The sequence below is a fragment of the Gobio gobio genome (assembly GCF_949357685.1).
Source record: "Gobio gobio genome assembly, chromosome: 11".
Classification (NCBI taxonomy): Eukaryota; Metazoa; Chordata; class Actinopteri; order Cypriniformes; family Gobionidae; genus Gobio; species Gobio gobio.
This window is the reverse complement of record NC_137104.1, coordinates 44092633-44105171: the sequence shown is the minus strand read 5'-3', so window position 1 is coordinate 44105171 and position 12539 is coordinate 44092633. Positions and strand designations below refer to the sequence as shown.

At 37.1% G+C, this 12539-nt stretch overlaps 1 protein-coding gene across 2 annotated transcripts in view; it reads right to left on the bottom strand.

Annotated features, from left to right (window-relative positions):
• LOC307133418 (glutamate receptor ionotropic, kainate 5) overlaps positions 1-12539 on the bottom strand; it is a gene marked incomplete at its 3' end in the record, with an annotated part of 58957 nt that overhangs the window by 34221 nt on the left and 12197 nt on the right. For both annotated transcript variants that reach the window (XM_079828497.1, XM_079828498.1), the window contains exons 4-11: positions 12222-12387; positions 10453-10631; positions 8575-8628; positions 5697-5858; positions 4908-5060; positions 2957-3061; positions 2467-2574; positions 957-1160 (exon numbers count right to left, since the gene is read on the bottom strand). In XM_079828497.1, coding sequence (XP_079684623.1) covers positions 957-1160; positions 2467-2574; positions 2957-3061; positions 4908-5060; positions 5697-5858; positions 8575-8628; positions 10453-10631; positions 12222-12387 — 1131 coding nt within the window. The remainder of the gene's footprint in view (positions 1-956; positions 1161-2466; positions 2575-2956; positions 3062-4907; positions 5061-5696; positions 5859-8574; positions 8629-10452; positions 10632-12221; positions 12388-12539) is intronic.

Below are 12539 nucleotides of genomic sequence, written 5' to 3'. Positions count from 1 at the left end.
TTCATGACATTCTTTTTTCAGGCGAATAAGATCAGAGTCATATTAAAAAAGTCTTGGCTAATGCAAGCATTATAATGGCAGTGAATTGTTGTCTTGTTTATGAAGTCCATAAAAGTGCATCTATCCATCATATAACTGCTCCACACGACTCCGGGGGGTTAATAAAGGCCTTCTGAAGCGAAGTGGCGCGTTTGTGTAAGAAAAATATCCATATTTAAAACTTTATAGACTAAACTAACTTCAGGCGGATTGCCGTACGCAGGGCTTTACGAGAATTTTTAAAGAGAATTGGCGGAGGAGTTCAATATAAGAGAAGAGGGGCTTGAGTTTGTTGCCCAGCCCTATCCGCAAGAGGCATCAAAGCTTGCGATGCTTCTATACATCGCATCAAGGGTTGCTCTTTTGCCCTAAGTCGAATTGCGTACGGCTTTCCGCCGGAAGTTAGTTATTTTAGTCTATAAAGTTTTAAATATGGATATTTACACCACTTCGCTTCATAAGGCCTTTATTAACCCCCCGGAGCCGTGTGGAGCAGTTATATGACGGATAGATGCACTTTTATTGACTTCATAAACGAGACAACAATTCACTGCCATTATAAAGCTTGGATTAGCCCGGACTTTTTTTAATACAACTTCGATTTTATTCGTCTGAAAGAAGAAAGTCATATACACCTAGGATGACTTGAGGGTGAGTAAATCAGGGGCTAATTTTCATTTTTGGGTGAACTATCCCTTTAATTTTAATACATTTGTACTTATTGAACATATTGCAGTTTTATTAAAGCAATAAGCCACTTAAGGCATGTGCCGTTTCAATGGAGATAAAAGAAAATAAAGCCTGTTTTGTAAAAGCCCAATCGCTTCACTGAGGTTGACTGTGACTGGAAAGCGTCTCTGATTTTACACAATGTGTCCACAGAGCTTAATTATGGACATGTGTGCAGGCATGCATACCCTGTTGATTAATTCCCCCACCATGCCAGTCCATGACCCATTAGGTTCTGGAGCTCCATACAGGCCGTCATCCACCAGCTTGATCCGAAACGAAAACTTCAGTATGTCTGCCAGCTCCCGTAGCATATCCACACAGAATCCCTCGTACTGATCGTTACCATGGAGGTCCTGGTAGTTTGCCTTGCGCATCACGTATGGATTCTCCTATAAAACAGGATGAAGGTAACATTTAAAGCTGTAATATTCCACTCTAAATTTCCATACAGTGAAGCACCATAAACTCAATGAAAGTCAATAGCCATACAGTGGAAGTGGCATTTTGATTGGTGTTAAGCCATGAAATGGCAGTAAAATCCAGTGAAACGGTGCTTTCTTGGCCTTGACATGTGAAGGTACTTTTTTTGGCTGCAGCGTCTTGGTTTGAATGTAATACATCTTTTGAATGTATTATTTCAGTACGATGTTGCCTGTGGATAGCATACCTCTTTTCTTCTCTTTGCAAGCACATGATGCAAATAAGATAGTTAATAATGAAGGGATGACTTGTGGTTGTTGTTTTTTTAAATGCAGTAAGCAATTTTAAAACAATTAGAGTAAGATACATTTTTTATGTTATAAGGAATTGCTTAAATGTGTTTGTTGCCTGGAAGCAACAATGTATGACAGTGGAATGAATAATGATGCAGTGAATATTGATGCAATCAATGAAGGTACTATATAAAATATTGCAACTAGTATATATTTTTCATTTAGTTTGCTTATACAATCTCTACTTTCATAATGGGACAGAGTGAAACAGGACATTCAATGGAACAAAAAAATCCATCTAAAATTGACTGAATGGTGAGAAGTAGGCATTCTATATGAATGGAACCAGACTGAAAGCTTGCATAGAAATTGTTGCTAAAAGCAATGCTTGTTAACATCAACTTGGTTAAAATCATTCAAAAGCGTGAGCTAGAACAATGTGCACTGATGATTTTTTTCCCAGTAAGACCGGGAAAGTGCATTAACAAAGAAAATTAAATCAATTTTGATTTGATGTTGACTTTAACATTACATTCATAATTGCATTCAACAGAGGAATGTAGGTTTGCTTAAACGGTTAGGACAATTTCTGATGGCAAAAATAAGTCTAGTTCGAGAACGTCAAATTGGAATCTACAAAACTCTTCATACAATTACAAGCTCAAAAAACAACATTATTACACTGTATAAGCTCTGTGTAAGCAAGCAAGGCTTCAGAATTCCCTTATATTCTCTCTGCTTTAAATCTTACAAATATTTGTAGCCTCCATAATAACATTTAAGACACAGAATTGGATTTTGGAGAGGTGCTTACAAATACTTTACTTAGACATTTGAATCTGCAAAGCTTGTACCAGTGAGTGCCAAATCTGTAAAAGCCCTATAATTCACAATTATCTCTTACATACTGGTCTGAAATGCTCAAAAGTTCTTTATTCATGTGCTGCCAAAGCCACAGAGTCATGTCTGGAGAAGTTCTTACCAGTATTGTGGTGACGGTGAGTGTCTTATTGGCTAATGTCACAGATGTGTTGATGTCTAAAGACGTGGAGTTCATAGCCAACGTGTTATTGGAGTACCAGACACCAATCTGCACATGTAAAGTAAAAAAATATATAAAAGATGCTTCACTACAAAGATTAAGCACAGTTAGAACTACTTACATTAACAAACCAACCGAATGTTAAATGAATGAAATAATATACAATTATTTGTGACCCATCTAAAAACATGTTTGATATCGCAAGGGGGAAACAGGCAGGAATAAACAAGTTCAGTGAATAAGACGAGGGGATGACGGAGAGATAAAAGAGCAAGAAGCGAGGGATCGATACTATGATCAATATGAGAGGAGTGAAGTGGTGATTACTCCAGCTACCACCCATTCATTAGACCTCACAACCTTTCTTGTGATTACGGATAAAATCCAGAGTTGGTGTTCATGAGAGTGCGTTTGTGTGTGTGTGCGTTACCTCTTTGTGACCCCCCTTGAATTTCTCAAGAATACGCAGTGTGTAATTGGTCCTCTGGCCTTTGCTGTTAAACTCTACGCGGCCTGTTAGGCCATCATACTCTACCTAAAATGAAAGAGAGAGAGAGAGGGAGAATTTAAACCAAGGGTAACAAACAAGAATGACGAATGGCATTAATTTTGACCTACAATATTAAGGTAGAAATTATAGCACAGGCGGAGAAAAACAGAGAGACAGCCAGAGGACAAGTGAGAGGAAAACTTTGAGATGATTAAGAAAGTTAAGGTGAAGTGTCATTTCTGCTCCACCGGCATCACCAATTGCAATTGCAAAAATAATGACTGTTTTCATTATTATTGGCAAGTGAGGTAAACACTTGGAGTTATGGAGACAAACCGAAAATGGAGGACGAGAGGAGGTGTGGAGATGGTGCCAAATGGAGTGGTGAAATGATGGAGTGATGGGCAAACTGCAAAACAGATGGAGGGACACAATGAATGAAAGACCGCACTTGTCCCTAGACAAAACAAACACAGTCTAGGATCTCACAGTTTATAATAGCTGCATTAAAATGATAAAATACAAGCAGAACTTCAGACAGGTTGCAATAAACAATGGACATCTGGTGTTAAGGGCACTGTTATAATTGCTCTGAAACTAATGCCAGTTGTAAAATGACTGTGGCTGAACATAATCATTACAGAGGACGTAAAAGTCATTTGCATTGGTCACCATCAGGGCTGTCAATGGAGGCGACAACCAGGAACGTTGTCCGGTCTCTGTGAGAAGGGCGGCCTATTAAGTACTCAAGCTACTTGTGAAAAAGAAATGCATTTCTTTGAAAATTGACATTTATTTGTACTATAAATAAAATGAGTTTTGGAGTTTAACAGTAAGTCCTTGGGCCTGTGAATTGACTTTGCATTGATAACATTTTTGTCAAATGATATATTTATTATGATAATTTTATTTTATTTAATGATCTATTTATTACTATATTAATTATTTATTTTATTATATATACATTTCAATTTTTACAATTAATTAGGTTCATTTACTGTTGTTATTGCTGTTTTCTGCATACCGGTAGTTTCACAGTGCTGAACAGTGTCAAATGTTTCTTGATGGTGTTAAATGATGCACAACGATACTCAATGCACAATAATGCATTAGTCAAGGTTTAAATTTATTGCGGAGTAAATTGAAAAGCAACCATCATAAAATCTTGTATATCGACGCCAAGGGGAAAGATTACAAAGACGTTTTTCCTTGGAATAACATGCACTGATGAATTGTGCGCAACGAGACTAGGAACGTATGCTGAGAAAGTAGATAAGGTCAATTTAAATGTTGACTTTAACAGAGCTTATAAAAGACAATAAGCAGTTGAACGCAGAATCCCATCAACATAAAAAACAGATTAAAACGGGCTTCCACAGCTCATCAGAGACGACACAAGCATCAAAGTGATATACAGTAACAACAGCCATAAATAAAACTAAACACTGGGCTGCGTCTGAAATCGCATACTCTCTTGAGTAGGTAGGCCTACTTATTTTGAATAAGTAATTACTTTACGACTGTTGAAAAAAGTATGTTCTATATAGTAGAATGTGTGTAGTATGAATATAATCTGGTCGTACTACATTCACCATGTTGTCATTATCATTACGTCGCTTCACTGCCATTCACAAATCCTCTCCCATGGCCACAGGGAATAGTAAAGTGTCCATCGAATACACACTTCAGAATATCAGTGGAAGAGGTAGGTCATCCGGGTACTTTTTGCCTACTCTTTTATGAATACTGCGAATTTGGACATACTACCCTTGTTCCATTTTTCGCCTAGTATATATTAGGGAAGCATGCGATTTTGGATGCAGCCTAAACACTAAAGCCATCAAATGCATCAGAAAATGGCTGCCAACGGGGTAGACATGGTGACAAGTACCATGCGCAGGTAGTTCATGAGACTGGTGCCGTGCTGCCAGATGAGTGAGGAAGTGCAACTCAGAGGCTTCACTCCGATCTCCTGACTGCGGTTCAGCTCTCGCACAGCTCCAACCACCACATGCACTGCATCGAACATCAGCGCAGATGACAACTGTAGGTGGAGAGAGCATAAATGAAACGAGACGAGAGATACACCAAAGAGAAGACAGAAAGACGGTGGAGAAAGAAGAAGAAAACGAGAATAAAGGAATGTAGAATTGAGAAAGACAGCAAATGAGGTCATTAGGGGGACAAGGAGACTTCACGTCTGTTAGGGCCCTACAGCAACTGTCTTCCTCCTGAACGTCTAACAGAGGTTCCTAAATTATGTTGTGTGGCACGCATCCTATTTGGACACATTTGAAAAAACCTTCTGGCAGAAATAACGAGTCACAATGTCTCATTATTCCATTGAGTTAGTAGCTACTATGGCTTACAGTTTGCAAATCTCAGCAAAATCTGGTTTAAATAATGCAGTGAAATGTCAATCAAGTTATTGAAATTATGGAGGCTCTTGGAATCTAAAAAGCATTTCTAGATGCTAACACAACCAAATGATATACATCTCTTGACAGACGTGGTTTTAATTGTTTGATTTTAAACATTTTAACGATATAATAACCTCTCACTCTTAAAGTAACACAGCAAGTAAGCCCTTTACCTGAATAGGTATTGCCCCTGATTAGGCTAATATATTTGTTAGTTGTAATGTTTCTCATATATTTGCATGAAAGTATTGTAAGCTCACCGCTGGACCAGGGTAGGGGCTGAGGTCACAACCTTCCCTCCATGACAGGTTTAGACTTCTGATGAACTCCAGGTAAAAGGGATGACTGTTGTTCAACATGGAGAAGCCAACTATATTTGACTGATCATCTACCACATTATCCAACCTCAACAGAGGGAAATCCTGAAAAAGAGAGCGACACAGAGACTTAAAAGGTACTGTGGACACACAATATTGTGGTTTTGGGATTAAGATATACTTTAAGCACTTTAATTAACATATAAAAAAAACATAATTCTTGTTATTTACTTAAATGAACACCGCTGCCACTGACTGTATTACGCTTACAGGCAAAGGCCTTTTAGTGCGCATGCGCGTATTCCTTTCCTTTCCTTTCCTCATTATTGAAAACAGGCGCGATGTTCAGAAATTAACGCTTACAACGGTGCCGCGACACAGGTGAGTGTTTAACAGTTAAAACATACAAATACTCATTTTTTTCTACACATTAATTAATATGAACTGTAATTTCTGTCGAACAGTTAAAAAATACTGCGAGGCAGGGCAGTTTGGTCGCTGTTTTTTTACCATCCCTGCACCGTGAGCTAAGGTGAGTTTGACAGAATTCTCTAGCACCGTTGTGAGCACTTTAGCGGTATAAATATTTAAAACGGACCATTTTATGAATAAAGCGCAGTGTTTATATTATTATTAATATAGTAAAGAAGCTGTAATAGTTATTGGTAAGAATAACGTTAGTTTATTTTTTATTGACGTTCAGAGTCATACAGTAGACCTACTGGTGAAAATATGAGAACGAAATCATTTAATATTAACCATTTATGGATTCAGACTATTAAAACTGCAACACATTACAGAGTAAGTAGGGAGAGGTCATAAAAGTAAAATGTAAATAGATGTTTGACTTCTTTATAATGCCATCACTGCATTTTCCCTGGGTTTTGTCTAATCTTGGCTAATAATTATGTAGTGTGACCTCTATATAGTATAGTAGCCTTAACATTTCAATCAACAAACTTAAAGATTGATACATTTAAAATAAAATTAAACCACTTTATTTAACAACAGTAATTTAATTACTGATAAACTCGTTTGAAAGTTGTGAAATTCTTCTAGAAAAGACAGAAAGGGATGTAAGAGTGACATTCAACATAATAATGAAACCCTTTTTACACTCTAAAACTATATTAGGCACCAAAACATCACACATTTATAACGCTTTGGTAAATGTGTGCTTAACTCAATTGCAATATTTACATATTATTCAGAAAATGTCTTAATTCTTTTAAATAGCAATATTTGCTTGGCCAGTCTTTCCTCAAATAACCACTGCTCCCTATGGGTTTGGTAAAACCCTCATCCATAAATAAATAGTAATTTACTGAAGGCAATATTCACCCCAGCTAGAATTCCACTCAACATAAAGCGGTGCCCATTGGGAATGTTCAGGGAAACAAAAAATGGGCTCAAATTGTTTTAGAAAAGGCCTTTTTTAGCTGTCCTTGAGTATCATGGCTTTCACCTTGTCTTCCAAATCAGTCAGCCCTTGTGCTTTCTCACCTACGGGCAAGTGGATAATCCCAAGAGATACAGTAAGACTAGGAAGTGCGTTTGTCAATGGTAAAGTCAACAAAAAAGCAGCGGGAAAGCTCTTGGTGGATCTATCAATTGGTTTTAGATTATTTATCACAAACCTTTGCTTTCTATAGGGCAGCTGAAGGAGGATCCAACTCCACCCATGAAGACACCCATTCAGTTTTTCATAAAAAGCTTCCCATATGTCTGCATATATTGACACTCTGAAACCTTCTGAAGTCCAGGTACATTTCAGGTGAAGCCGTGGAAGGTTCTTATATCATTGACCACTTCAGCAACATTACATCCTTTTGATTCCTCCAGAGGATGCTTGTCATGCAGAATATAAATGGAGGTATGACAGATACCATGACTGTTTTTGAGGGGCTTGATAGTGGCAAGTATCTTTCATCTTTAGTCTGCTCTCAATTAGATTGCTGACAATGTGAATCTGACAAGACGATGACCTTATTCAAGACGCAGACTTCATTTTAGAGACTGCTACTGAAAGCCATCACTCAACAGCCACCAATGAATCTAGCATACAACTGCAATATTGCCTGCATTTGACCGTGATCTTGGGGAAAATCTTGCCAAAGTCAGATTAATAAAAGGCTAAACTTGAATTTGAATATTCAAATGAGCCGTTTCATAATGAGATGGGGTTGGAGGGAGAAGATAATTTTATTACACTTTATGATGCCATGACGACACTTAAAAATGATGCACTACTAAATTTAAAAAGAGCAAACTAAAATGTAATTCAACTCCTCTTCTTTCACACTCGTATTCATGTATCTTTAGTCGTTTTTTTTTCTTCAGTTGGCACGCTCTTAGGAAAATTGCTGCCTTACTGCAGAGTGAGCTCTGGCTTCCTCCCAAATACAAAAATAAATAAAAATTTCATAAAAAATGCATGTTAAACAAATTTAATCTCTAAATGTTTTAAATATTAAATATTTGCCATTTACAGAGGCCATACAAAACATGTTTGGACAGTCTCAAATCGTATCTTCCATGATTCAATTTGCCTCTCAAGGTCAAATGCTTTTAGCCTACCTCACTTTTAACTTGTAACAGTTGTATTAAAATCTTAAGCTCACAACAGAAGCATATGCGACCTCAAAACAAGGACATAATCCACCTCACCCACGATGATAATGATAAACGGCATTGATGCGCTGTGCATCTGTGATGAGCTGGTCAATGGCCAGGCCTGCCATCGCTGTAACTGGATGAAAGTGGGTTAAGGGGAGAAAGGGTAGTGTGTCATTGTTCAAAGTGAAAAAAGGGGTTTGTTTACCATTGTGGTGAGAATATACTTGTAGAAGGCTGATGTCATGCCTAATTCTGAGGCCTAGAGAAAGGGAGAAACAGCAAGAGATGTAATTATAATCATATTTCATACTACATTTATATAGTTGAGTCATGTCAGGTTTTCTTCTCTATCTATCTGACTGTCTTTCTGTCTATCTATCTTTCTACCAGTCTTTCTCTATCTATCTGACTGTCTTTCTGTCTATCTATCTTTCTACCAGTCTTTCTCTTTCTTTCTGACTGTCTTTCTGTCTATCTATCTTTCTACCAGTCTTTCTCTATCTATCTGACTGTCTTTCTGTCTATCTACCAGTCTATCTAGTCTTTCTCTTTCTTTCTGACTGTCTTTATCTATCTATCTATCTATCTATCTATCTATCTATCTATCTATCTATCTATCTATCTATCTATCTATCTATCTATCTATCTATCTATCTATCTATCTATCTATCTATCTATCTATCTATCTATCTATCTATCTATCTATCTATCTATCTATCTATCTATCTATCTATCAGTCTCTGTCTATCTGTCTGTCTGTCTGTCTGTCTGTCTGTCTGACTGTCTTTCTGTCTATCTACCAGTCTATCTAGTCTTTCTCTTTCTTTCTGACTGTCTTTATCTATCTATCTATCTATCTATCTATCTATCTATCTATCTATCTATCTATCTATCTATCTATCTATCTATCTATCTATCTATCTATCTATCTATCTATCTATCTATCTATCTATCTATCTATCTATCTATCTATCTATCTATCTATCTATCTATCTATCAGTCTCTGTCTATCTGTCTGTCTGTCTGTCTGTCTGTCTGTCTGACTGTCTTTCTGTCTATCTACCAGTCTATCTAGTCTTTCTCTTTCTTTCTGACTGTCTTTATCTATCTATCTATCTATCTATCTATCTATCTATCTATCTATCTATCTATCTATCTATCTATCTATCTATCTATCTATCTATCTATCTATCTATCTATCTATCTATCTATCTATCTATCTATCTATCTATCTATCTATCTATCTATCTATCTATCTATCTATCTATCAGTCTCTGTCTGTCTGTCTGTCTGTCTGTCTGTCTGTCTGTCTGTCTGTCTGTCTATCTATCTATCTATCTATCTATCTATCTATCTATCTATCTATCAGTCTCTGTCTATCTGTCTGTCTGTCTGTCTGTCTGTCTGTCTGTCTGTCTGTCTGTCTGTCTGTCTGCCTGCCTGCCTGTCTGTCTGTCTATTTGTCTGTCTGTCTATCTATCTATTTATCTATCTGTCTGTCTGTCTATCTATCTATCTATCTATCTATCTATCTATCTATCTATCTATCTATCTATCTATCTATCTATCTATCTATCTATCTATCTATCTATCTATCTATCTATCTATCTATCTATCTATCTATCTATCTATCTATCTATCTATCTATCTATCTATCTATCTATCTATCTATCTATCTATCTATCTATCTATCTATCTATCTATCTATCTATCTATCTATCTATCTATCTATCTATCTATCTATCTATCTATCTATCTATCTATCTATCTATCTATCTATCTATCTATCTATCTATCTATCTATCTATCTATCTATCTATCTATCTATCTATCTATCTATCTACCTACCTACCTACCTACCATTCTGTCTGTCTGTCTGTCTGTCTGTCTGTCTATCTATCGTGTTTCATTTGTTGAAACACATTTATATAATTTATATATAGGTTTTCAAATTCAAATCATCAAATTGTATTTAAGAAAGAACTTCTTAAATATTCTTATTTCTTTACTTAGAAAAAAGTCACATGCAGTCATTTTCATTTAGCGGCCTCTGACTTTTGGACCCCTATATAAGCGCACATACCTTCTTTAATATCAGTATTGACACTGATGCATTAGCATCAATGATAATAGTCGCAACTTTGTCATCACGGATTTCCTTCAGCAGGGGGGTGGGGTCCAAGTTTTCATCGAGCATTCTGACGGAGAGTGTTTCCCGGGATATGAGGAAGTGACGCACAAGCTCCTCCAATCGCAGCAGGCCTGAGGGTGTAGCATAAAACCCCAAATCTTTATACTACTCTTTTATGTAAGGTGTTTTTTTTTTTAAACATTCTCAAAATATATTCTAGGGCAATCGTGAAAAATTAGTAAAGTTCTCAAAATTCTTTTACAATGATTGGATATCAGAATGGCCATTTAGCATAAAGGTCACGCTGAATGAATGTCATGTAACCATCTAAAACTTAACAACTTTCATAAACTGTCAGTTGCAGTAAACCTTACCTTACTTTCCACCCTGCTCCTCCATATTAAAGTCAGTGACTATCGAATTAAGTGACTTTGAGAGCCAATAAAGTTAATTCTGTATGTACATAAATTTGTGCTCTAAGCCACCACAAAATCCATATGGTGAATTCATTGATTTTGGACTGCCGTCAACGGCTAACGATAACAGCAGGGTGAAGTGATGAAAGAGTGCTTTCTCACGAAAACAAACAAAGAATACCCCATTACTGTGTGGTGGTATCCATGCTCTCTCACACATCCACATTAGTAAGGAACCAATGTGTAGATGAGAACATCCATGCATGCTAATGTGCGCCGAGAACTCAAACATGCCTGCACAGACATAACTGCCTGCATCTTAAACAGACAAACGCTCTCTTACACTTGAACATGAGCACAGGCTGCAATAATTATATGAAAAAAAGCATGGGAAAAGCGCAGATATGCAAACAGCGGTAAACGGTGGTGCATGAAACCGTAGCACCATTACCCAGACCATACCAATCAAGCGAGAGCTGCTCGCATCAGCAAGTCACGAGAGATCAACTTGCAGCTTGCATACGTTTCACTCTAGTGCGCTAAATACTTCTCATTAAGCTTAGTCAACAAAGTAAAACAAATACAATTAATATTGCTTCTTGTTTGTCTGCATGATGACACAATCCTCAATGTGATGTCCCTCGAGTCAGATTGAATATGGATCGCACTACTTGTCTGAAAAACAGTGCAGTATTTTTGTAAGTTATATTCATCCGACATCTGAAAGCCAGGTGTGCTTTTTAAATTAAGAAATAAGTGTCTCCAATTGTGCCTATATTAACAGTTAAACAAATTAAATAACGTTTAATACTCAGTTATAATGTAATGCTACTTGTATTTGTAGGGACAGTGGGATGTAGAACAAAATAGGTGATCAGGAAATGTAAATTGTTAATGTTAAATCTAGTTTTGAACTTGCACCACTGTATGAACAAATGCATGTGCGCTAACTGCTAGGCCACAGCGGCAACATTTTTACTGAATATAATGTCATTATCATCACCATGCAGGAAAAGGAATCCACAAGAAAAAAGCTAAAAAAAGGTTTAATCTTATAAAAATATGTAATTTGCTGAAGCGGTGGCATCAGCGTTAATAACATCATATAATAGGCACCAAGCCTAAGGATAATGCACTTATGTAAAAAAAAGAAGAAAAAAAAGAATTGCATTGTGAATCAGCTACTGTGAAATGAATTAGAAAAGGTGATTTGAACAATGACCAATTCAGCCTGATCTATAACAGCTGAATGTAAGAATGGGGAGTTCATAGTTGATAGTGCCAACACTTTCCCTGCAGACTTACACTCTGCTTTGGCACAGATCAGGCTGGCCGTCGGGTAACTGAAAGAGTGCAGAATGGCACCGATGGCCAAGCTTAAGTCCTCGTTGCTAGGATACAGCGTCACTGAGGCAAAGCGGAGATATGGCAAGCGTGGAGTCTCCTCTGGACCAATCTTGATGTGAGGGATCTGGGAGGAACAGACAGAAATTAAGGAAGATTTAGAAGAATAGATTGCGTGATTGACCCACACAGGTTTTTCAATGGCTGATGCCAATATCTAAAGCAGCGTTTTTCAGTCTTGCTCCTGAGGACACACAGCACTGCACGTTTTGTATGTCT